The sequence below is a fragment of the Pezoporus flaviventris genome, unplaced genomic scaffold (assembly GCF_033815535.1).
Source record: "Pezoporus flaviventris isolate CSIRO_AGI_PZ_B2104156 unplaced genomic scaffold, CSIRO_AGI_Pfla_v1 ptg000001l, whole genome shotgun sequence".
NCBI classification, from domain to species: domain Eukaryota; kingdom Metazoa; phylum Chordata; class Aves; order Psittaciformes; family Psittacidae; genus Pezoporus; species Pezoporus flaviventris.
The window spans coordinates 11823126-11848244 of record NW_026892549.1 but is presented as its reverse complement, the minus strand read 5'-3'; the positions used below and the strand labels follow the sequence as shown (position 1 = coordinate 11848244).

The following is a 25119-nucleotide window of genomic DNA, read 5'->3' as shown; positions in this document are numbered from 1 at the left end:
GGTGTGTTCAGAATACTTAAGAAAACATAAAGGGATGAGAGGATCACAGATAAATAATTATTTTACCTGTCTGGTAGAACAGTGTATCACCTATCTCTGAAGGTAAAGGTAGTTAAGCTTGATCTTTTTTTTTTTTATATACTGTGCCACGAAATTATGTCATGAAATGTCTCCAAGTTTCTTCAGGAGAAGGAGTGGCTTGCTTGTGAAGTGCAAGCATACTTTTCTTTGGGAAGATTATGGCCTTTTTACCCTCTGTGTTATTGTCATATCTCTTTCCCTTTACAAGGCAAAACTTTCAAAGGTATTCTTCCCTCCCTTTGCCCTCACTTCACAGTCTTCATTTCTTCTGAAGCTTGGGTTGACAGACAGAAAAATAGAAAAATAGCAGTTATTAGATCTCATTGAATCTGCCAGTTATATCAATTTGTGGAGCAGCCAGCATTCAGCTGGTTTGTAACATCATTTATTGTTGAAAAAGTTAAGAATGTGCACTACTATAAAGGAGTATCTTTGTCCCTTATCGGGTATGCTTGTTCACATTAACATACAAGTGGCTGATTCCCCCCCCACACACCCCCAATTAAATGTGATTGAAATATGGGGTTGAGCTCATACTGAAATAATTCTTAGACTTTGAAGATACCTGCTTTAAAAACATTTCAGAAATTTCAGCTGTGTTTAAGGGGGGAACAGCAGGCTGCAAGCTTAAACTCCAGTTTAATTTTTTTCAGAGATGGTTTTTTTAAAGATTCTAGGCCAGCATCAAATTTCCACCATGTGCATCTCCATTTCAGATACATAAATTCTATATGGCATAGTTCCAAAATAAGTTGAGTCATGGTTAGTCTATTATTGCAGTACATGCAGCAAATGTGTTGGTAGCATATTGCTACCTACAAAGGTCCAGGAAACAAGTATTTTAGATGGTGCTTCCCGGATCTTTTGAGAAGATACAGGAAGGCCAAGTTTTTCTATATTAATAGTTTATGTGAGTTTGTATATCAAAATACTTATAATCAGTAATGCTTTATGAGAGTATTAAATAACTTTGCATTTTGTCAGCTCTCCAGGATTTTCCCTGGAGGGTTCTAGATTAATTTACTTAAATAATGTAATTAATTTACTGCTAGTAATTGTTTTGATTTTTTTTTTCTTTTTTTCCTCTGAGTAACTAGTTCGAAGAAAGAGCACAGAATGTTTAATTCAAGTATATTAAATGCTTACATTCCCGTAGTCAAGATTTAGTTGATGTCCTATGTTAACAAAGTATATCTGACTAGGTGCCTGAAAGCCAGTTCAGTTCTGTTTAGAGCCACTGTTAGTTATCTGGTTAAAGTTGTATTAAACTTAAGCAGTGATTGTTCATATCCAGCTGATTAATATTGTCTATTTTAACATTTCCAAGACACGTTTTTCATTTATCTAATGTAGCAGTTCAATTTCCTAATATAGTACAAGTTTCATAGTTTGTTATGTCAAGAAGTGTGAGAACACATTAGTTTTTATTAAAGCCAGAAAGCCTAATTTCATGTATTTGCAGTAATCCAATCAAATATAGCTATTTAACAATAGATGAGTATATCACCATCACTGGTCTTAAGGGTAGAACTGCTTAGTAATGTACGGAAGATTTTGGTACTGCTTAAATACAGACCAATATGTACATTCCACACAAAAACACAATGGAGAACTGTTTTGTATGGTCTGTTCACTTTGTGTACAGTGTATTAGTAAACTGTTTTTTAATGTGTTCTTATGAATATCTACAATGAAATTAATTCTCTTTGGGCAATCAGTAACATGCTAGACCTCAATGATCTTAAAGATTTCTTGCTTACAATATATTTATGAGTGCGTTTATAATATATTTTAATACAAATCTACATACATATATAAATTTGTAGACACACAGACATTTACTTACGATATTGGTAGGTTACTGTTCAGTAAAGGAAGTGCTCTGTGTAGAGTGACTAGCCTGATTTCACTATACCTATAACAGACTGAGAAGTAGGAGGTCAAAGCAGAAGTTTGACCTAGCACCTTATCCTGAAATAGTCAGTGATGTTACTGTGCTAGTAAATATACAGTGACATAAAATTCGATAAGATACAGATTCTTTCCATGAGCATTCAGGAGAGTAGGAAAAGTATTTTCTTCCCAAATAAATTCCCTTTGCTGTACCATTTCCTGCAGTGCTCTTCACTGCTTCATATTTAAAACATTTTTAAGTTAAACATGCATCTCTTGTATTAGCCTACATTTGTTATTTGTTAGTTGCTGGAGCTTCTGTTCCAGGTTTGTTTTTTTTTATTAATTTGCTTTTATGTTTCCAAACTCAAAGCTTAATTCTTCAGGAAATAGAATTGCTAATTTATTGATCAAATGCTGTTTTAAGAACTACTTCATATATACCATTTGCAATACATCTCTCAACAAAGTTTCTATGAGACAAGTATTATTATACATTCAGTCTCTTAAGATTATTTAGAGACATGAGCCTTACCTTGTTTTCTAAATACCTATGTAATGGTTATGATGTGTTTTGTTTGCAATTGAAGAACAGTATTACATATTTTCAATTCTTATTTTGATGATATATTTTAATTGGTAATTTCTACAACATTTTAGGTATTTATTTTGGACAGAGTGGGGACAGACTCCTTGCATAGGCAAGGCACACTTAGATGGATCTGAGAAGGTTGTGCTTGTGAGCCTGGGGATTGCGTGGCCTAATGGGATTTCCATTGATTATGAGGTTAGTTCCTCTGTCTTCCAGTATATGTTGAAGTGTGTAGTATTTGTTATGTTTCATTTAAACCAGCTGGACTTCCACTTTGATATAATCTTGATAGCTCTTAATTAAATACTTGGACAAGACTGTTGATGTTTTCTTTAAAATTAATCTTTAGGAAAATAAATTATATTGGTGTGATGCTCGTACCGACAAGATAGAAAGAATTGACCTTGAGAGTGGAGGGAATCGGGAGATTGTGCTGTCAGGGAGCAATGTGGATATGTTTTCAGTTGCGGTGTTTGGAGCTTACATCTACTGGTCTGACAGGTAATTTATTTTTCATAAGTATTTGAGTCTCAAAATGTTATTTCAGTGCCAGGTGCTTCACCTTTGTAGGATTAACCATTCCTTAGCAAGGTCACAGAATGGATCACAGAAACCTATGCAATTTCCAAAGAAAGGGCAATTCTGATGCTGAAACCTAAAGCATATCAGTGTCATAGATGAGAACAGGTTTCTTCACCTTCTGTTTGGTGAGCTTTCCACTGCCCTTCAGTCATTTGTTTGGTGTGAATTAGTTGAGGATTGTTGATGAGACATCTTCAACTTTTTTGGCAGAGCACATGCAAACGGCTCTATTAGAAGAGGCCACAAGAATGAGGCCACGGATGCTGTGACCATGAGGACTGGCCTTGGAATAAACCTGAAGGAAGTGAAAGTCTTTAATAGAGCACGAGAGAAAGGTTGGCTGTTCTTAAGGATGCTATTAATTGTTGTAATATCATCTGCTACTTTTATATATGTTAAAGCATACCAGAAGTTAAGTAATCACTGATTTTTTCTCCACTTTTTACTCCTGAAGTATTTTTCTTAGCTAAAATTAGTGTAATAAAGAAAACACGTGGAAGAATTTTAGTAATATTTATTCTGAGTGTTTTAAGGAGAAAGTCGAAAGCAACACCACTTTGTATTGTTCCAGGTTTGGTGAGTTTTATTTTGTTTTAAAGAAAATTAAAAGTGGGGTAAGGAAGCAAAAAAACAGTCAGGTTTTAGAAGGGCCTTGAACTATGCCTTAAAGAGCAGTAATCTCAGGTTTGTTTTGCTTTCTATTTGAAAGGAAACCAGATTTTTTTTTTTTTTTTTTTTCACACAGCTAGGAATTCTCAGCTTCCATCTTAAATGTTTGTTATCTATGATTACTTGGGTTTGAATTCAGGTTTTTTTTTTGTGCGAGAAGAGACATTGTAAATTATCAGATTTCCTTTATATCCTATTTATTTAGCAAATTCAAGAGACAAAAGTTAGCATGTACCCTCTGTGATTTGTGGTATCAGTGGTAAAATTTTATTCTCTGCTACCTTACTAAGAATAATCTTGCCTTTAGCTCTTTTTCCTCTTAAAATTCTGGTTTTGAAAAGACCTTGAAAAACTTGCTTCAGTGAGCAAAGGTTGAAAAAGTCTACCAAAAATGATGATGATTTCCTCAAAACAAACTGTTACAAGGCCATACAGATGGATTTTCTATAAATACATTCAAAAGGGAGGGGGGGAGGAAATGTTACCGTAACGCAAAATTAACTTTTTAACATTAATATATCTTTCGTCTTGGTAGTGCTCAAAAGTTGCTTTCATCACAGCATTACATACCCAATGATCCTGCTTCTTTTATACATCTTTCCTAAATAGCAGCATTAAATGACATGTAAAATAAATCTGATTTTTAAAGAAAACATATGTAACGGTCAGTAAGAAAAACTATCTTCATTTTTTATTCAAGTTTTTTATTAAATACTTAAAAAAAGACAACAACATTTTGAAAACATACGTGTATTGATTTTACTAAGAATTTCTGCATGTGATTTCAGAGTACTGTGGGCATTGTATTTTGTGGACAAAAATAAAATCCACTCAAAAATGTACTGTTTTTTTTCAACCAGGCTAGAAATAGTTAATGTCTGCTTTCTTGGAAGGGCTTTATATTCTAGAATTAAGAAAACAGACCAATAGGTTAAAACAATGCTTCTTTACATATAATTATTTTTATTGATAGCTTTAAAGACTTTATTGCATTAGGAGTAGGAGAAGCAGTTACTGAGGCTAAAAAGCTTTCTATGTTTGAAAAACATAACTGAATGATTTTTTTAATACATTTTTCAAATTTTACTAGGGTACAAATGGTTAATGTCTTTGGGAGGGGATGTCAGTGAGCCAGAAGGACAAAAGGGAAAAAACAGGTGAAAAAATGTTTTTGGAATGTTTTTCTATATCACACTATTATATATATATATATATTTTTTTTTAAGTTCATTGAACTAGTAGTTAATGATGTTTTTAAAAAAATGTAATTAGCTAGCTTCCTGACCTTCTATTATTAAAACAACAACAAAAAAAAAAAAAACCCAAACAAATAAACCATCAAACACAAAAGAACTCCTCCCCCACTCCCAAAAAAAAAAAACAGAAACCAAACAACTTCTGCTGATAATAATTAATGCTTTTTTTTCAAACATCTATTTTACCCTTCCTGATGAGCCAGTCCTGCAGTGCTATTCCCAAGCAGATTCCTATCCTTCAGTGCTATTTTCTATGTGCACATAGACATGCCCTAACTACACCGGTTTTGGAATTGTCCATCTTCAAAGATATTTACAGCTGGTGAACTGTGGAAGGCATTGAAGTTTTCAAAGGTTGATTTTAGAAGCTTGAGAATCTTTTTCACATATTTTCTTTTCTCTTCTCAATCTCTCATCCTTCCAAACAGATATTAACATTTCTAGCCTAATAAAACTTTAAGAAAAATCTTTAAAGCAAAGCAAATATAAAAATGTATACAGTGAAATCTCCAAATTTTTTTGCATAGCTGTAGAAGTATGTCTCATGTGATGTTGCCTAGGAACACAAAACACATCTAATTTTAAGAGCAAGTTATCTCTCATCCTCCATTAATTTTTTCTTGAAAGTAGCTTCAAATGTAGCAGTTAGGAAAAAACAGTCAACAGTACTTTCAGACACTACGTATTCCCTAACAAGTATTACAGTTTTCTAGCTGAAAACAATCTATTTAAAATGTTTTATTCTTCTTCACAATGTGAAAAACTTTTCAGAAATGGGAAATTGAAAGAGCTGAATTGTACGGAAAGTGCTGTCAGGAACAGAAACTAAATTATCTAAACTAACTATGATAATAATTCATACATAGTCCAAAACAGAAATAGGAAAATAGCTCCTAATTATTGACAATTACTGTAATTTTAAATATTGCTTGCAAGAAGTGTAGTTTAAGTCATTGAAGTTACTAATTTGACAATGATTTCTTAATGGTATGCATTTGTCAGGGAGTAAGTTTTTAAAGACAGGATTTAAGTAAATTAGAACAAAATGTTAGGAAATGTCTTTATCAAAAACTGGGAACTGAACTGACACAATTTTGAACCTGTCAATATGCGTGTTTTCATTTTGCTATAAATTGTCTAAAACCGGTGCTGTATTCTGATGGTATTTAAATTTGATATTTTGCCAGTAACAGGTGTTTTAAAAAAAAATAAAATCTTTCAAAGCACTTGAAATGGTCTCTAAACCTTAAATCATTGTTATGGATTAACCCATTTTATTATTTTCTACTCATAAATGCATACTATTATGAATTGGAAAGGACATTAATTGTATTTAAAATTGTCTTTACATTGTGGTTAAAGTTACATTCTTTACTATTTTACATTATTTACTATTTATGTCGTTTTACTTCTGAATTTTTAATATGAATGATTTTATGAGAAGAATTCTCAGAATATACAAAATTAGGTTTGATTCAAGTTAGCTAAGTGTAATATTATAAAAGATTTTTCTTTTAATTTTATTTTGATTTACAGGTACTAATATTTGTTCCAAGAATAATGGTGGATGTCATCAACTTTGCCTTTATCGGGGAAATGCACGGAGAACATGTGCTTGTGCACATGGCTATCTTGCAGAAGATGGAATTACTTGCCTTAGACATGAAGGGTACCTGTTGTACTCAGGAAGGACAATATTAAAAAGTATACATATTTCAGATGAAAACAACTTAAATTCACCAGTGAGGCCATATGAAAACCCAGAGTACTTCAAAAATGTGATAGCTCTTGCTTTTGACTACAGTCTGAAAGGAAGAGGTACAAATCGCATATTCTTCAGTGATGCACACTTTGGAAATATACAAGTCATTAAAGACAACTGGACTGGCAGAAAAGTGCTTATTGAAAGTAAGTAAAGAAAATATTTACCCAAATATATATTTTATTTCAATAAACTCTCAGTTTACCTCCTGTATGAAGATAGGCTGAGAAAGTTGGGGCTGTTCAGCCTGGAGAAGAGAAGTCTGTGTGGAGACCTCATAGCAGCCTTCCAGTATCTGAAGGGGGCCTATAAGGATGCTGGGGATGGACTATTCATTAGGGACTGTAGTGATAGGACAAGGGGTAACGGGTTAAAACTTAAACAGGGGAAGTTTAGATTGGATATAAGGAAGAAATTCTTTCCTGTAAGGGTGGTGAGGCACTGGAATGTGTTGCCCAGGGAAGTTGTGAATGCTCCATCCCTGGTGGTGTTCAAGGCCAGGTTGGACAGAGCCTTGGGTGACATGGTTTAGTGAGGTGTCCCTGCCCATGGCAGGGTGGTTGGAACTAGATGATCTTAAGGTCCTTTCCAACCCTAACTATTCTATGATTCTGTGATTCCACAAGACTTTATTAGTGCTGATAATCTATTGATTTTGTAGAATAAAAAAGTCAATAAAATTTTACCTTACTCAAGTATGTAACACAATTATTGTGTTTTATAAGATACATTTAAACCTTATTATTAAAATTACAACTTCAGAACAATTTATTTTGTAATAATTTTGTGGTGCGTGATGCCTATTACTGAAAAACAGATGTGGTAATGACAGTGTTTAATTTATATTCCTGTGATTTTTAAGGTGCTTTCCTGTTGAAACAAAACTTCAATCTGCAGTGCTTGGCTATGAAGAAGTCCCCTTACTCCATGAACTAATTGGCTGTTTATTTTTCTAGTTAGTGGGGATGAAGTACTGTAAGATACCTCTGCTGACATAACCATTCCTTGGTATAAAATATTAGGACCTTGTCCAGTTGACTCACCCTTCTCATAGTGAGACCAAGAAAAGTCACTTGTGCGCATTGATAATTAGAGGCAAAGTCTTCAGTAGAGGCTTACTCAGTAGTTTTGCATATTTACTATGTGTTAATTCACCAGACTAGTAGGAGGAGTTGTATGAAACTTGACAATTTTTTAGCCTTTGAATACATGAAGCTAGATACACTGCTGTCAAGGAACTGCCAGCAGTATCATCACCCAAGTCTTGAGGCCAAGACACAAAAGATGTTGCAGCTGAGGCCTCAGTAAAATCTTCAGAGGATCTGGCACTGAAATCTTTGTCAACAAAGTCTAACGTAACTTTAATACAAAGTGCAAGTAATAGTTATCATGATTAATCTTCATAAAATTAGAATTCAAGAAAAAATCTGAATGTGAATGTGTAAGAAATTTATCCTTAATGCTAAACATCCAAAAATCTGTGCTACAGATATCCAAGTTCTAAAATCTTCTGTTGTCTCTTATTTCTGTTCCAATTTAATTGTTGTAAAACATGCAGTAAACCTAATACATCTGTAGTAAGTTATCCAATGCATGTATTTACCATGTTTCTTCTTTTCCACATAATTTTTGACTGCTGTGTGGGTTTTTTGGATGCTGCAGTTAATTTCAGTAACTGTTTTCCAAAATTGAAGTGTTGTCTAGATTTTGCTTTTTCAGATGGTTCTCATCTGAATTTCTGATGTCATATATTGCCTATGGCATTGCTACATTTAGCTATTTATTTGGGTCAAACAGTATAATAACAAGGCTAAACAAAGTGATTAGGAATAGTGGAAGTACATTTGATGTGGAACATACTACCCTTTGCTGTTGTATGTTAATGAAATATTTTTAGAAAATAAGTTAAACAGCTGCAAACTGACAAAATATTCTCTCACTGATGTTGGATAATTGTATCATTATGTAGCTCAGCACTGTGGTTCAGGGAAGGTATTCATGGTCATGAAAAACTGTTGACAGTAATGAACAGAAAAGCATTTTTCAGATATGATAAAAGATCCTTTTTTTTTTTGAGTTTTTGTGCATATTTTAGAGGCATTAATGTTCTCTCTATTAAGATATGGTAAAATGAAACAATGTTGTCAAAATGTTCTCATTACTGTCAGGGAAGCATCAAAACCTAGGAATTCAGACTTGTGGTTAGCTGTGCAAAAGACACTAATAGCTCACAAAATGGGCAGTGCTAACATACAACTATTATTCTTAATCCTTGTGTAATAGGAAGAGATTGAAAGTTTTACATGAAAAGCCATTGGAAGTAGGCAAAGAGAAGAAATAAGGTACTGGAGAAGAACCAATGCAGATAAAAATTGTTTCTTAAAAGAACAATAAAGTGTTCCTCATTACTGTATAATAGGTGGTTGTACAAGAGCTGAAGACATCCCATAATGCATAGCTGATAATTACAGTTTTAAGAAATTGTTAGGAAGTTGTTTCTACTTGTAATCTTAATATGCCTGATTTCATTTTTCATTAGCAGACCCAGCACTCTGAATAATTGAATGTCAGATGAAATTTTGTATCCTTGCAAAAAACTTACTGTATAGATTCTTGGGATGTATTTGTGAACTATGTTCTTTGTTTTCTATAAATGGTTCAGTTGTTTTTCACTGTAAATTGCAAGGGATAACACATTCCAGTATATGTTAGCTTATTGTTCTCCTTCATGTGTTTTAAATCCCTTTTCTTTATGTTGAGTCATTAATTTTAAACTGGTATTTTTGTACTACATATCGTTCCTTTCCACAGTCTGCACATGATTTTTTCTCACTGTAAACAGGAGGCAGTTTGAGACTCCTTTTTATACTGGAAGTATTTGACCAACAGTGATACCTAAAGGAAAAAGCAGTGATGAGACTGGTTAACACCAGTGATTCCATTCATCAGAAGACATACAATTTTCTGATTTCCATCTTAACTATATGTGTTATATAGAAACTAAATGAAATCCAGCTGAGAGATTAAAAAATAACATCTTCAATGTTCATTTTGCTTTTTTTCTCAAACTTATTAGTATGCATCTGTATAAAGTTTTACTTTATTAGGAAGAGATTCAAAACCACATTGCAAATATTTAGTGTGGTTCTAACAATTTTACACTCACTTCCTACCTCATTAAATTGAAGTCTAGAAATCATGCAAACCTTTGCTTATTATTTGACTCAGAGGAAATAGAGCACATTGTATACCAAATATTGTTATCCCAGATTTTTACGTCTCTGAATGTAGATCTGCACATAAAAATCCATCAGCTGAACTCACTGAGATCAGATATATCCCACTCAAGTCTAACACATTTGTGAGCTTTTCTGCACTCTAAAAACAGTTAAGATATATAGAGCCCTTTGTTAAACACGTTTCCAGTACACTAAAAACAGATTTACAACTCACAAGCAAACCATTATCTAGCATGTTTTTAGCTCACTAGGAACAGATTTACTACTAAGAAACAACCCATTATCTAACATGTTTCCAGTTCGCTGAAAACAGATTTACAACCCATACACAAGCTATTATCCAACATAGTTCCGACTCACTGAATATTGATTTAGAATTCATAAACAACCCATTATCTGACAAATTTTCACCTCACTGAACAGATTTCCAACTCATAAACAACCTATTAGCTAGCACATTTTCAGCTTAGGGAAAGTAGATTTACAGCACATCAACAACTTTATCTAACTTGTTCCAGTTCACTGAAATCAGATTCAAACTCAGGGAGAACCCAGTACCTGGTGGAGTTCTTTCTTGAGCAGGAATTAAAAATAACAACAGCATGTAGCCTGTGCATAGTATGCCATACCCTAACACATTTAGTTTTTTGTGCAGAGTAGGTTTTTGGAGTGGATTCTTTTTTTATCTCTGAACTCTGCTGTTAAAATGAGCATTATTTCCTTTAGTCAGTAGGGTCTTCTTTCTTATAAGTAACTTTATAGGGTTAATCTTTTGTGATTGCCAATTTAAAAAAAATTACCTTGTTCTTGCTTGATTTTCCACAGATAGCTTTTTGGGTGGTGAATTCAGTATCACTTATCATTTCATTACTGTAGCATCATGTACAGCTTAATCCAGTCTGTAGACATTTTTAAAATTAACTTACTGATGGAGCAACCTATTTAAATATGTTGTGACATGACTACCATGTATGGTCACAGTCTTTTAGTCTCAGTCTTTTCTTCCAAAAAGAGTGTGAGAGGTTACATTTTATCACCTTTCTTGCTTTAAGTACATGCTTTGAGGAGTAGTAGACTGTAGGAATGAGGTACTTACACTGGAGTCCACACTCACTAATTTCCTTGTAACCTTCTGCTATTTCATTTTGCATCTATACAAATGCACTTTACACAGACTAGTCAGCTTCTGCTTCTAACCTGTAACCTAAGCTAGCTGTATGTGTGCTGTTGTGTCCTGTTGTGTTGCAAAAGCTTCATGAAGCTAAGGCAAAATGTGCAAGAGCCTTCATGATATTTCTATTTTTCATTGTCAATGGCAGCCCGTTGTAAAATAGAGCACAGTCACAGGGATTATAGTTGGAAAATTCATTATATAATACATATATATATATATATATATATATACGTACACATCCTTTGTTTTTCCAGTTTTAGGAATCATATGGGATTTAAACTGCAAAAAGGGGTTGGGTTTTAGGTTGTTTTTTTTTTTTCATTTCACATAAGCTTTCTGGAACTTTTGATAGTGAGAACCATTGCCTCAACAAATCAAATCCTAATTTATTTGGTAGTCTAAAGGAGATCTGGGAAGATTGCGTGTACTTTGGAACTTGTTTTACATTTAATTGTAGCCCCCACTGGACTGTAGGTTTTGTTGAAAATTGAAAGAAGTCATTAAATACAAAAAGAGGTACACAAGGTAACAGATTTACATGGAAGTGACACTGAACTTCAATCAATATCTTGGGGTGGCCATCTCTGAATAAGCTTTATAATTTCTGTGCAGCCCTACCAGGACTAGACCATCTAACTGTTCCCAGTCTTTCTGGGAGAGTTTGTTACTGAAAACCTAGGCTAAAGAGAGACAATGGATCAGTGTATAGAAAGAAAAAACAGAAATCAGTAGCAGTTAAAGGCACAGAGTTATGTAAGGAGCTATTTTGAAATCCGACTTCTTCAAAATTGCTACAGTTTATCAGTTTCATTTGGAACAATAGGGTCTATTCTTCTCTGAAAGTGAGTCCGGGGAGAATTTTGCTCTTCTTTCCTCTGTTGTTTAGTCACTTTTAGCCAGACCAACACTTATTTCAGACTTCTGAACCAGTTTGTGTAATATTTAAACTTGAAGTCATTTCAAAGGCACTGTGATACGCACGTCATGTACTTTAAAAAGCTGTATAGTTCTAAATAGATGTATCTTCCCTCTGTAAGTAATTTTTAAGGAGATTGAAACACCTGAAAATGAAAATGTTTTAACAGAAGCGAGGATCTATTTGATATATGAGATTTTTTTGGTATTATATGCTTATACCCTCTCATATTGCATCTCCCACTGAATGTTACTTGTTATGTCAACTGATATATGACAAGTTATATTTGTTTTTAATGTTGTGACGATCTGAGCAGAGTTTTCTTCCACCTGGGATTAGAGGTTTCAAATTGAGTCAGAGAAAGTCTGTGAAAGAGATGTTGTTCAAATAGTAGATTCATTGTGATTTTGATGGAGCAAAGAACTAATGGGAGCCTTCGTTAAAATACTGTCATGAAGACCAGTATGCTAAACTTCTTGTTTCATGTTACACATAACATGTTTGCCACTGTGGCTTTACCCTTTAAGCTAAAAAATGCAGTACATTTGATGGGATAAAAGTATACATTTTTTCTTTTCCAGTACCCAAGATTGAGGCCCAATTTGCAAATCCCTTGACAAACTTCTCTTCTTTACTTTGGTATCCTTCCTTCTGTGCCTGACTAGAAGCAGAGTGCCAGAGAAGTATTGCTTTCATTCTTCCTTCCCTGGTGAACATGACATTGTGTAACAGCAGCTCTGAAATAGTCTAAAATTTCTATCGGCTGAGAATGGAGAAAAGACCATCTTAAGCCATCTCTGTGATAAACCATCTTTGTGATCTACCTCCGATCCCAGTAAAAATGTAAACTAAGAGTAGCTTTAGACAGTGGATGACGTGCTAGTGGATAGCTAATTTGCAGTGGGTAACAAGATGTTGCCTCATAGCATTTCATTTCTGGAGACTTTTTATTGTCCGAAGTTGTGTCAAAACTGATGTTTATACAAGGCAGATTATTTTAATTATTTTTTTTAACTAAGCCTCAGTTTCTAAGCTAATAGTGCAGTCTCCTTTATTTTTTTTCTTTTCTTTCTTTTATCATAGGTAAAAATTTGAGGTAATCTATTCATTAGCCAAAGCCTGCCACAGTGCATCTGCAGAAAAAACAGTGCAGCATTGAAGTAAGTTTAATGTAGTGGCACAACCTTAGACAGAAGACCAATGAGGGAGTTAGAAACTAAAGAAATGAGAAAAAGAAGGGTAGGAAAGGCAAATGAATGCAAATGAGAGGGAGGAAAAAGTATTAAGATGAGAGAGTTTCAATGAGCTGAGTTTTTTTCTCTATCTGTAAATAATGGCACTGACATTCTGCCAGTGTAAGGAGGTGTTGCATGAGAAAATGCCCCTTCTGTTTTGAACCTTAGGCACTCGTGTCTATAGAAGGTAAAAACCTTTTTACTGCTAACTTCAAATGTCACATCCTGTGATGTATTGTAAGTCTGAATCTTTTAAAGGTGTTCCAATGTGTGCTACTATTCTCTCTAACTAAATGGGTCCAATTTTACTGTCAAAAAGGCATTTATGTTCCCATTTCTCTTACAGAGCATTAAATTTGGTACACTGTATGAAACCCTTTCAGTTTTCGAGCTTTCTTCTCCAAGAAAGAAATTTTTAGTCTGTTAAAAATAAATACTTTAATATTGCTGCTTTTCATTTCATAAATGAATTGGATTCATTCTAAATCTATGTATAGGAATATAGGTCCAGTGATTTTTCACTTGTCAAAGGAGGGAAAGTGAAAGGCTATGGTTAAGTCCTAGGACATTTAAGTAGTAAAACCCAAAATTTATTACAAGTGCATCTTTGTTAGTGAAAAGTGTCTAGTTTGTCACTATATTTTTTCTCGATGTGGGTGCATATTATGATTAAAGGATAAAATTTATGAGCTGTTGCTATATATGGATAAAGTTTACTAACTTTATTAAGGAGTCGTTGTGCAGAAATACATATTTCTAGAATATTTCATGCTTTGTTTAGCTGTTCCTGGGTTTGAAACTCTGAAATGCGCTCCTGACGAGAGCTGGCTTACATGGATATTTCCATTCAGTATTTCCTGAGCATTCCCAACATCAATATTAAGGAAAGGTGCTTTTCCCTACTAAACTTAAGATTTTTCATGAAGAATTAATACTGTTTGTGACAGCTTCAACTTTACATGTTGCCCCTAAATTTTTACTGATGTAAGTATTTGTGGATGAAAACTTTCACATCAGCAGCCGTGACTTAGTTGTATTAAATGCTAAACTATATTTGGTGAATTCTCAAAGCTATACAGAGGAGTATCTCTTGACTTAATATATTTTACTTTTTTATTATTATTATTCTGAAGAATAATGTGCTCCAGCAAATCTTATTAGTTTATTAGGCAAGTCTGCCATTAATGCTTGTAATATCTCTGTAGTGTTTGACTGTACTTCAACAGTAACGGAAAAACGTGTGATTATATGTATTCATTAGAAAGCTTATTCGTCTTAGGGTAGTCAGGGTAGTCATTCAAATGGTAATATTTTAAAGGTGGTAAGGGTTAGGGTTAGACTCTTTTTGAGTCTACATGTTGTAGGCTCCTGTAATTAGAAAAAAATCTTCCACGACAATTGTTGATATTTTAAAAAATCTAATAAAACGCTTCCATCTCTGTGTGTTAGCTATTCATTCTAAAATGCTTTCTGCTTTTAGAGCCTCTTGTGCGTGCATATTTTAACTGTATTGAAGTTATGGTATTATAACTCTTGTTAACTGGTAATGATACTCTGAACTATAGTGAAAAGGTTACAGATTACATTTGTGCAAAATACTATTCTTTTTCTAAGTTGTTGAGTTCCCTATATTTCCTGAAGTATATGATATATCATTATTCTTTTGCCACATTATTCCACACTGACCCTAAATGTAATCAAAGAGTAAGTTCTATTTAAGGTAACAGAGGACAGTATATTGCAAGTTTACATTTCTGTGGTTTTCTTCAACAAGCTGTCAGGCAACAGCCACAGAAGGGTTATATCCTTTGTTGCGAAAAAAAGCAATTTGAGGTAGGTAAAGATTTCCACATAAAAAGCTGTTGGTTACTTTTTCCCCCGTGATAAAAAGGGACAAATCGTTCTTTGAAGGAACGTATTATAGTCCACAAGAATGAAGACAATAGGCTTAAATACGTAATTATATTTAGCAACAGAAACACAGCTTGATTCTTAAAAGCTGATTATCAAGGCAAATTAAGATGATTCTATCTACTGTGGCTTAACTAATGTGTTTTTTAAATGCTGTTACTTGGGAGCTGAAAAGAAACCCAGCATTTATGCTTTAATAGGCATAGATCTGCAACAAGCTTACTGTTTTCAAAGTCACTATTTTCCATATTTTAAAGAGTACGTTCAGGTAAATATGACAAAAAAAGTAGTGGCATACTTTCTTTTCTCTCATGAGTTTCTCAGCTCATCTGTTTTAGCCAGAAGTAAGTTAAACTGTATAGCAAAATGTAGAAAAACCACCTGTGCTGGTAGGGGACAAAAAAATAATTCAGATAGTCTAAAATCAAAATGCTGCTATCAATTTCTTGGTGTACACCTTGTGCAGGTCTCTATCTGAACATCTGAGAAGTTATAAGAGCAAATAACGTATTTCTGTGAGTCTCAAAAACAAAATAAAAAATGATGTTTTCTAGAAACACTAAATGATCTGCTGATTGATCCTTTCAGGATCAACTTTTCTTTCTGGTATCTCTGTTCTATTTGCATCACCAGGACTCCCTAAATTCTAACCCCAAAGTAGTGAGCATGCAGGTATTCACAGAGCAGTGATAGATCACCTGCTTTCAAAGATCCAGATTTGCCCAGAAGTGCAGACCTACCTTGTCTAGCTCAAAAGTGGGCATCACAAGTCTTGTAGCACAGGTATGTTGAGTCAATATCTAATGCACTTCATTGCATAGAAATACTATCCATCTATTCCATACTATTCACTTGGTTGGTTAGTTCATCTAAGTATGATTAAAGTCATCAACTGCAGGTTAGGTTTATACTCTTTTTCCTGCTAAGAGCAAGTGGTGATAGTACAAGGGGTAATGTCTTTAAAACTGGAAGAAGGAAGATTTAGATTCCAATTTGGGAAGAGTTATTTCCCTTGAGGGTGGTGAGACACTGGAACAGGTTGCCTGGAGAAGCTATGGATGCCCCATCCCTGGAAGTGTTCAAGTGGATGGGACTTTGAGCAGTCTGGTCTAGTGGAAGGGGGCAGAGGGGTTGGAACTAGATGGTCTTTACGCTCCCTTCCAACCCAAACCATTCTATGATATGAACTCAAGCTTTTGTATTTGGAGAGAACTGCAAATTAGCCTTTCCTGTAAGGTCCCTTCCAACCCAAACCATTCTGTGATATAATACAGTTCATCAGGTGTTTTGTTAGACCTTCATAAGTTCACTGTTGGACTATAAATATCCTGTTACTTAGGCATCTGCCTGTCTTCAACACTGTTCTTGTTTCACAAATACAGAAATTATGTACAGTATTTTATGTATCTTCATTGGCATAGACTAAAGTAGTGTTATAAAGCCAGAGAGCTATTTGCCTGGTATTTTCTGAATGTGTTAGAAATATTTCTTGAGCAATTATTCAGTATTTGTATTTTCATTTTTATTTGCATGCAGACTGATTTTTTAATTGTCATTAGGAAGACACCAAACATTTTGTGAGATGTGAGATACTTTCTAAGACAAAAAGGGCTATTTTTTTCTGGATTCTAAAAACATAGTTTAGAACTTATGCTTTTCTAAAATTATTTTACTTCTCTTTAGACTATTCCCAACAAATGTTTATTCTTTCCAGAGGCGGCAGCTAAAGAAATTTTGAAGGCATAATAAGATTACATACATGAGATGTTCACAATATCTTGAAGTTAAGTCAGTTTTTGCCTTGAAGAACGCAAAGTTTTTTTTTATACTATCTTATTAATGATATTTAATTCATAATAGTGCACAGCATGGGTTTATATTTTGAAGAGGAAGAAAAATTATGCAAATATCTGCCCACTTTAGCAAACTTTACATGTGCTCTGAAATAATAATAGTCTAAATAGGACAGCAAAATAAATGGTTATTGCAGTTCAGAGTTGTTTATGCCATACTTGATATTTAAGAATTCTGTTATGGTAGAATATATGGTGGCTTTTTTTTTTACATGTGACTGACAGAAGCAATTAAAAAATTAAATTTCCTAATTTTTGAGACAATTTTTTCCTTTTAATTACAACTTGCTATTGTCTTGAAATTTTTGTTTGGCAAGTGGCTTCCTGCTTTATAGTACTTGTGGAGCAAAGCAGAAAGATGAATGGTGATTTAAAGTTCCAATTGTGCAGGCAGATTTGTAGACATAAACCCTTTCCTTCCGGTGCTTTATTGCTTGCGAGGAATTCTTTTCATCTCAGATATAATGGTGACCACCTGTTATCTATCACCATAATCTTACAAAAACAGATTGACAGAAAGCAGTATCATCTCTTGTGACCGGTCTTGTATAAATTGCAGGCTGTATCCTGAAAGGTAAACTGTGAAAACCAATGCAGAAAATGAATGAAGCTCAAACAGGTGTCTAATGTTAATTACTGAACATCAAAGTCTTCAAAATTCTTATATCGAAGTGCTGTTTATGCTCAATATATTACTTTGATGGCTTTTCAGTATTAAAAAAAAAATTAATGTTGACAGTTTTTCTTGCTTTACAACTTTGCTAAAGAAAAGAAGTTGGAAAAAAAATTAAAGAAAAATTGTAATTTAACTGGTGCAACTGGAATAGTTCTGATGGAAGAGGAGATAAAAATGTAGGAAACAGAAATAGTCTATATATTAACAAAACTCAGTGGCTACAGCTATTCGATAATTTAAACTTTCATGTTCTGTAGGGTTTTTATTTTCTGTTTGCAGTAATGAGGGAGCTCTAATCCGAGTTCTTCAGTTATTGATTTGTTGCTTGTCTGTTCCCTGGGAAAGTCAGATGAAGATCAGCATGACAATATTTATAGGCTGCATCTCATCTGTGGGATGCAATCCATCTTCGTTAAGTTTAGTAAAAGTGATAGATAGCGTTTGGCAACGTAATGATGTGATCACTGTACCATTGCCTTTGTAAATCATAAGCTGTTGCATTCTCTTGTGTAGATATTTAATCAGTTATACACCCCATTACTGCTTTAATTCAGAATGTCAGTGGCAGGTGAATAATGTGAGTATTTGTATATTAATATCATATTGTATTAATGTTCCTTTCATTTAAGTATGCTATTCTTGTGAAAATCATAAACTGTTTCTTCATGGCTAGAATAAATTTAATCAGTGCTGTAGGCATCTAATGCCATCAGTGTTTTAATTCAATGTGTCAGTGAAACAAATGTGTTTCTTTTCATTTCCAGTTTCTTTATGCTTTACTAATTCAGAATATTATATGATACTGTGAAAATATGAAGCTGAGAGTAGACAAATTACTAAGTTTTATCCTGTCAGTAGACTTTGGGACTGAATCCCCCAATTATAGCACCAGAGAGGATGAGTCCATATTTCTGATATTTTTTAAAGTAACTGAATAGGTAATGACAAATTAATTTAAAAAAAAGTGCTTTACAGTATTTCATAAGGAGGTGTGAAATAAGAAAATATAAAATATCAGTGCAAACTGGTAATGATACAACAGTAGAATGCAGTTGCTTTGGAATCTTCTCCAATGTCCTGTATTGGCAATATGAAGTTGCTTGAAGATTTTGCTTTTAAGGAACCACTTGCAAGTGGCTAGAGGGTCATTCTGGGACCGTTTCTATCCTCCCTTGGCACCTATTTTATCACTGATAAAAGGGCTTATATGAATTTTGTGATTCTTTACTAATCTCTAGAACAAAAAGTTTATTTTAACTTAGAAAAAACATAAACTAAAAAAAACCTGTTAGCACTGATAATATGTTGAATATTTGCCTGAGAAGTGTACTGGTGGTACTTCATACTCAAGCTAATAAGAAGAAAGTTAGTTGTATTTTCTGTTGTAAGAATTTATCTAAATGTTGGATCACTCCAAAACCTACTCTCAAAGTCTTACACCATTGACTTTAAAACTACGTTACTTACAGATTTCTACCAGTATTAAATGAGTCTTGTCTGTATTGGTGGAGTTCTCAACTCCATAAGTAAGTAATATGACAAAGCTAAAAGTTTCTTGGAAAATAAAAGAGTGTGCTCGATACAAATACTCCAGGATTTATACTTTTGATGGAGCTAAGCAAGTGCACTTGCCATGTGTATGCAGCAGAGAGTATTATATTTAATTAGTGATTGGGTTGGGGGGTTTTGTTTGTTTTGTTTTGCTTTGTTTTTGCATAAATTCTCCTTTATAAGCAGGAAAATTCTTTCTATGTATATTCACCTCCCTTTAGGAAGTGTCATCTCCTTATTTGTGTTCTTTCTTCTTTAGGACAAGTCATTGAGTTGTCTTTACAGATATGTCATGAAAATGTAGTCAGAAGATACCTAAATGCTTTGGAGATATAAAAATCTGATAAATAATCACTTGTCTCATAATTTTGATTTATTTGCATCATAGTTTTGATTTAGTATTAGCACTTTCAATGTGATCAAACTTATTTTGGGACTTTCTGTTCTGTGTATATGAATTTCATGGTAAAATTCCAGCAAGCTGAATATAAATTACAATAACAAGGGCAATGTAATCCTTACTATATTTCTAGATTTTTTTCTTTCTGTAGCTCATTAATAAGCTGCATGAACCTTCTGGTCTAAAATTATTTGTTTCTAACAAAATAATAAGTGAAGAAATCAACGTACATTTCTGTAGTAATTAAAAAAATGGTAGGAAATAATTAGTCCTATTTCTCAGCCTCTCACTTTTGCATATTAGAATCAGAAACAATTTATCTTTTCAGGATGTTAAGTGTATGCTTTAGCTGCTTATTAATATTTGCTTTGGTTTCTGGCTCACAATTTTTTATGTAGAATGAAAGAGTGTGGGTTTTGGCTTATTAAAATGATGTATTGATGCAGAGACCTTCAGAGTTTGGGGTGTTTTTTTCAGTTTTTTTCAGGTGTTTAAAGAAGCCTATACTGTTAATAACAACTGAACACTTTGATCCCTATTAATGTAATATGTATTTGTGTTAGAAAATACATTGAAAGATAATGCTACATAATACAAGTAATTAGTGAGAAAATACCCAAGACTTGGCTTAAATGATGTTTGAAGTTGACTAAATTATTGTTGTCTTGAATAAAAGCTTATTATTTCTAATGTATTATCTGGGGACACTGTAGTAAAAATACTATTTTAATAAGTATTAGAATTGACAAATATAGTACAGGGATATTAATAGTGATCTTGCTCTCTTTTTTGTTGTTTAAATTTATAAAAAAATAATAAGACTTTGATTCCAATAAAAATAAAAAGGTGAAACAAGAAAAGAATTGGCAGAGTCAACGGGCTGAAATAGCTGAACTCTGTGATTCTGGAGGATCAACTTTGAAGAAAAACAGACATCTTGTTAAAAAGAGTTTTAATTGCTCTGTAACCATGTCTTCCAGATGTTGGGTCAGTGGAGGGACTTGCTTATCACAGAGCTTGGGATGCTCTCTATTGGACTAGTTCAACCACATCCTCAATCATGAGACACTCTGTTGACCAGAGACATCGAGGAGCATTCAACTGGGAAGCAGTAATAACGATGTCTGAAGATGATCATCCACATGTGTTAGCTCTAGATGAATGTCAAAAGTATGTGTTACATCTTTCTTATCAGATTCTAATTTTTGCCTAATGTCAAGGATACAGCAGCACTTCTTTATTTCATAGTCAAGTAATACTGCTGGACCCTACAAGGGTTAAGCATATTTCTTTGTTTAGAAGACAAATATGAGTATTAATGTCTTTAAAACAATTGCAGAATTAAGATACATCATCTTATATGTTTTTCTTACATTTCAGATGAAATAATCATTTTCATGTAATGTTAAAAAAAAAGCTGTAAATGTGAGCTATCAAGTGACTATTTTACTGATTTCTTTTGTCAGACATGGTATTTACTGCTTAAATAAAAACAAAATTAATTTAAGCATTTACTAAAAGGAATCTTGAGTTTCTTGTGTGGTAAATTGATAGGCCCCAGTGTTGTATAAAATTATATAGCAAGATCTTCACTTACAGTGTTTGTAAACAACATCCTGGAAAGTAGTCTTATTTAGTATCCTTCCTGCCACTCTCAAATCAGACTGTTTCCTAGTAAGATAATAGAAGGGCTTATATTTTTACTTCAGCCTCTTTCTAATAAGTGCCTTACAAATCTGAGTTAATCTTCTCTGTTAGTTCTGGAAGAAAGGGAAGGCAAACTGATTTTTCTGCTAACTCTCCACCTTTGGGGAGGCTAGGCTGCATTTCTGACTTAGAAGCTCTATTTTCAAGATGTGACTGTTGAACGTACAATGTTGTAGTCAAGTAGGTTATTTCCCTGTGTGACTTCATGTACAGTTCATGCAAGTTAAGAGTTTATGCTCTATTGTAAAATACTATTTATCTAGGTATCATAAATAAATCAAGTAAATACTGATGGAGATTGCAGTGAGAGAATGGGAAGGCTCTGATTAGTGTATGAATGTCAGCCACAGCTCATTCTGTAACATTTTGTCCACCATTATTTAACAGTAACAAGGGGCCAATCGAGCCTCCTGTGAAGCATATTAAGGTGATTTGATTTCCTATTACCAACCTTCTGCATTACAAGTCCTTTGGTCTGTATCACATTTCTAATACAGGAAAAGCTGCAGATTAATTTCACTGTTAGAAATTACTAATATACACATTACCACAATTAAGTTTATATCGTTGCACAGTTTGTATCTCTCTCTAGTGGTCATAATTGACACGCCTGTGAACAGAAAAAATAAAGTGTACATGTATGCAAATTAATGAACTAGGAAGCAGCCATAATTTCTAGGATGTTGGGCTATTACATTTTCTTCATTGATAGATGCCATTTATAATTGTCTGTAAAGGCATGTGGGTTTTTTTTGTTGCTCATTTCATAGAGAATTAAATGATAAAATGTATCTCATGTTTTTGTTTGTTGTTTTGATTTTAATACAGCTTGATGTTTTGGACCAATTGGAATGAGCAGCTCCCAAGTATCATGAGATCTACTCTCTCAGGCAAAAATGCACAGGTTATCATTAGTACAGATATTCTGACACCAAATGGACTTACCATTGATCATAGGGCGGAGAAACTTTACTTTTCAGATGGCAGCTTGGGAAAAATTGAGAGGTGTGAATATGATGGATCACAAAGATATGTAAGTAAAACAAAAATCCTGAACATATTCATGGTAAATCTGTTTGCCGTTTTTAGCGTCTTTAAAATGAAAATGTTACAGAAAGATCATTGGTTGCTAAGTTTCTCCTACTATTAGTTGTATATGAGATTTAAAACTGAAACACGTCTGAAGTACAAGTAATGCTCAACACACTCCAGATTCTGTATGACCTTCTGGAGATGCAGACCCTTATTGTGAAATCTGTTTGCATTAGTATTGAGCCTGAAGCATCACTGTCCTAAATGTTCTGTAATATCAGCTTGAAAAAAATGTAGAGCTAACTTCAGTGGAAAAGGTAGAGAAATATTCAGCTTTACATGGGAGGATTATCATTTTCCTTCCAGTGCCCTACTTATCTGGGTAAACGGGAATTTCTTTTGTGTAATGCTTCTGTACAAGTCTTTTTTTCTGATTGTACATTTTCAGATATATTCAACCATTCAGATATATTCAACTCCATTGCTCTTTCCTTATAATACATTTTTGTACTCTACTTGAGTACAAAATACTCGTGCTCTATTAGTTTTAGCTCAAGTCGACCTTTTGCTTGGAACATGCTGAAGGCAGTTTATCTTTGCTCATGTTTCTGTTTCATGTTTAGCTCTGCATTTCTTATATCTCATGAAGTCTTTTAGGGATTTTGTACCTCCCAAACTGCATGATAAAATGAATGAAGGGCATGTTCTGGGTCATATTTTCAATTCCCAGGTCTACAAGATAATATCTGGTATATCAGCTCGCTTTCATGTCTATTAATTTTTAATAAATTCTTCATATACTGTATAAAAGCTTTTAAATATTTGCATCTGAAATGAAAATGGCATTATCCGTGAGAAATTCCACATACTTTGTTTAGGCAATATTTCCTTATCAGAACAAAATATGAGAGCCAAGCTTGTAACAGCAGAAGTAAACTCAGCATGACAATGCATATAGTTTGCGTCATTTCTTTGGCTTTTTGTTGTTTTTTTTTTTTGTATAAATTAACCACAGCTCACCAATGTTTTTAGATGCAGTAACTGTATCAGAAACTGGGCAAACCACACCTATATGGATTCCAACGTCTACAGTTTCTGGTTATATACACTGTCAAAATTGATAAACTTTCTGAGATTTTTGCTCAGTAAATCGACTTGTGTATCTGAGAATAACATACAGAAGGCCCTTTGATGGTTTTCTTTGGGATTTTGTTTTGTCAGTTGGGAGATAGAAAAACTACTTTTACTTCTTTCATAAATTCCCCTTTTCATCTGTTATTATATCTTGATTTGAAATGCTGTACAAAATCTGTAGTTACTAGTATTAAATTCGGGTCATACTTTCACAGATGATTCATACCTTTTAGATCTGTATGTCATTCAGTTAACGGTTGAATTTTTATGTTAGAAAATGTAACATAACAGCACATGGTGTTCTAGACGTACATGTAACGGATCCATATTGAACCATATAACAGCTCAACAATGTTTGCAGAATTGTCTCTTATGTTACTGAATAAAGCGATCAGAAGTTTTAACTGGGTTGCATGCAATGAGCTTGGAGTTCGTAATTAAATTACAAAAGGATGTAGTTAGTTCAAATGAAAAACTTAAATTTCTGTCATTTGAAATTTTTCTGCATCTTGCTTCATTCATCAGTTCTCTTGTGTGTCTTACGTGTGTTTATTCTTGACTAATCTGAATAATTATGTGTCTGGAAAGTGCATTAGTTTTCTGTCTACCACATAAAAGTATTCTTCAAGTGGACTCTTGAGAGGCTTGTCGCCATCTTAAAATACAAGTACAGGAGATTTGGGTAGAGGAAATTACCTGTTTTTCTCATACTTGCCAGCTTTCTTAACTATTGCCTTTATAGGACTTCGATCACAGTATGAAAGTTCTAATACATAATGACATCATCTTCTTTGACTTTCTGTCCTTTGTCTTCTCTTTTATTGTAGTTTTTTACGATTGACAGTATATTAGAGGATTTTTTTTTCTTAATTTCATCACTTGTATTCATCTTTATTATTATAATTGCAAATGACAAACCGCTGTATTGATTTAAGGTCCATTGGTCAATTAAAAATGTCTATATGAAAGACATATGCAACTTCTGTTTCCTTCACAAGTAGGATCTTGGGCTGGTACTTCATTGGGTTTGCCTGCAAGTTAAAAGCAAGTTCAGACACTCTTATGTTCCTGGAGCTTGAGCTTGAACATAAATTGTTACATAAATGCAGTTTTATTCCAGTGATTTGCTTTTCTGAAATACATTACCTACATTACCATCTCTACCTACAAAGTTATTTCTCTGTTGCTACTATTTCTTCCCCATTACAGTAACAAAGAAGTTCCTGAAAGCAGTAAGCTTAGTCCAGCATGATCTTCTGAAGGCTTCTGGGGAGCTTTAGCTGTACTATGTATGGCTGGTTGTCTTACACCAATTTATGTTTTAGGAGAATCCGCTAACTCTGTTGTAAAAAATAAATACTTATATATCACGTGCTATGATCTTTGAAACAGAGTTGTGTGCATTTTATGGGTTTTGAAGGCACTTTTTCTGCATTAGTTAGATGGGGATTTTCAT

The 25119-nt window shown here is 33.6% G+C and overlaps 1 protein-coding gene across 1 annotated transcript in view; it reads left to right on the top strand.

The window, feature by feature from the left end:
- The window catches only part of LRP1B (LDL receptor related protein 1B), a 794792-nt gene that overhangs the window by 607161 nt on the left and 162512 nt on the right, over window positions 1-25119 (top strand). Inside the window, exons 37-42 of the mRNA XM_061444942.1 lie at window positions 2635-2761; window positions 2916-3067; window positions 3359-3483; window positions 6610-6981; window positions 20771-20960; window positions 22326-22530. Coding sequence (XP_061300926.1) covers window positions 2635-2761; window positions 2916-3067; window positions 3359-3483; window positions 6610-6981; window positions 20771-20960; window positions 22326-22530 — 1171 coding nt within the window. The remainder of the gene's footprint in view (window positions 1-2634; window positions 2762-2915; window positions 3068-3358; window positions 3484-6609; window positions 6982-20770; window positions 20961-22325; window positions 22531-25119) is intronic.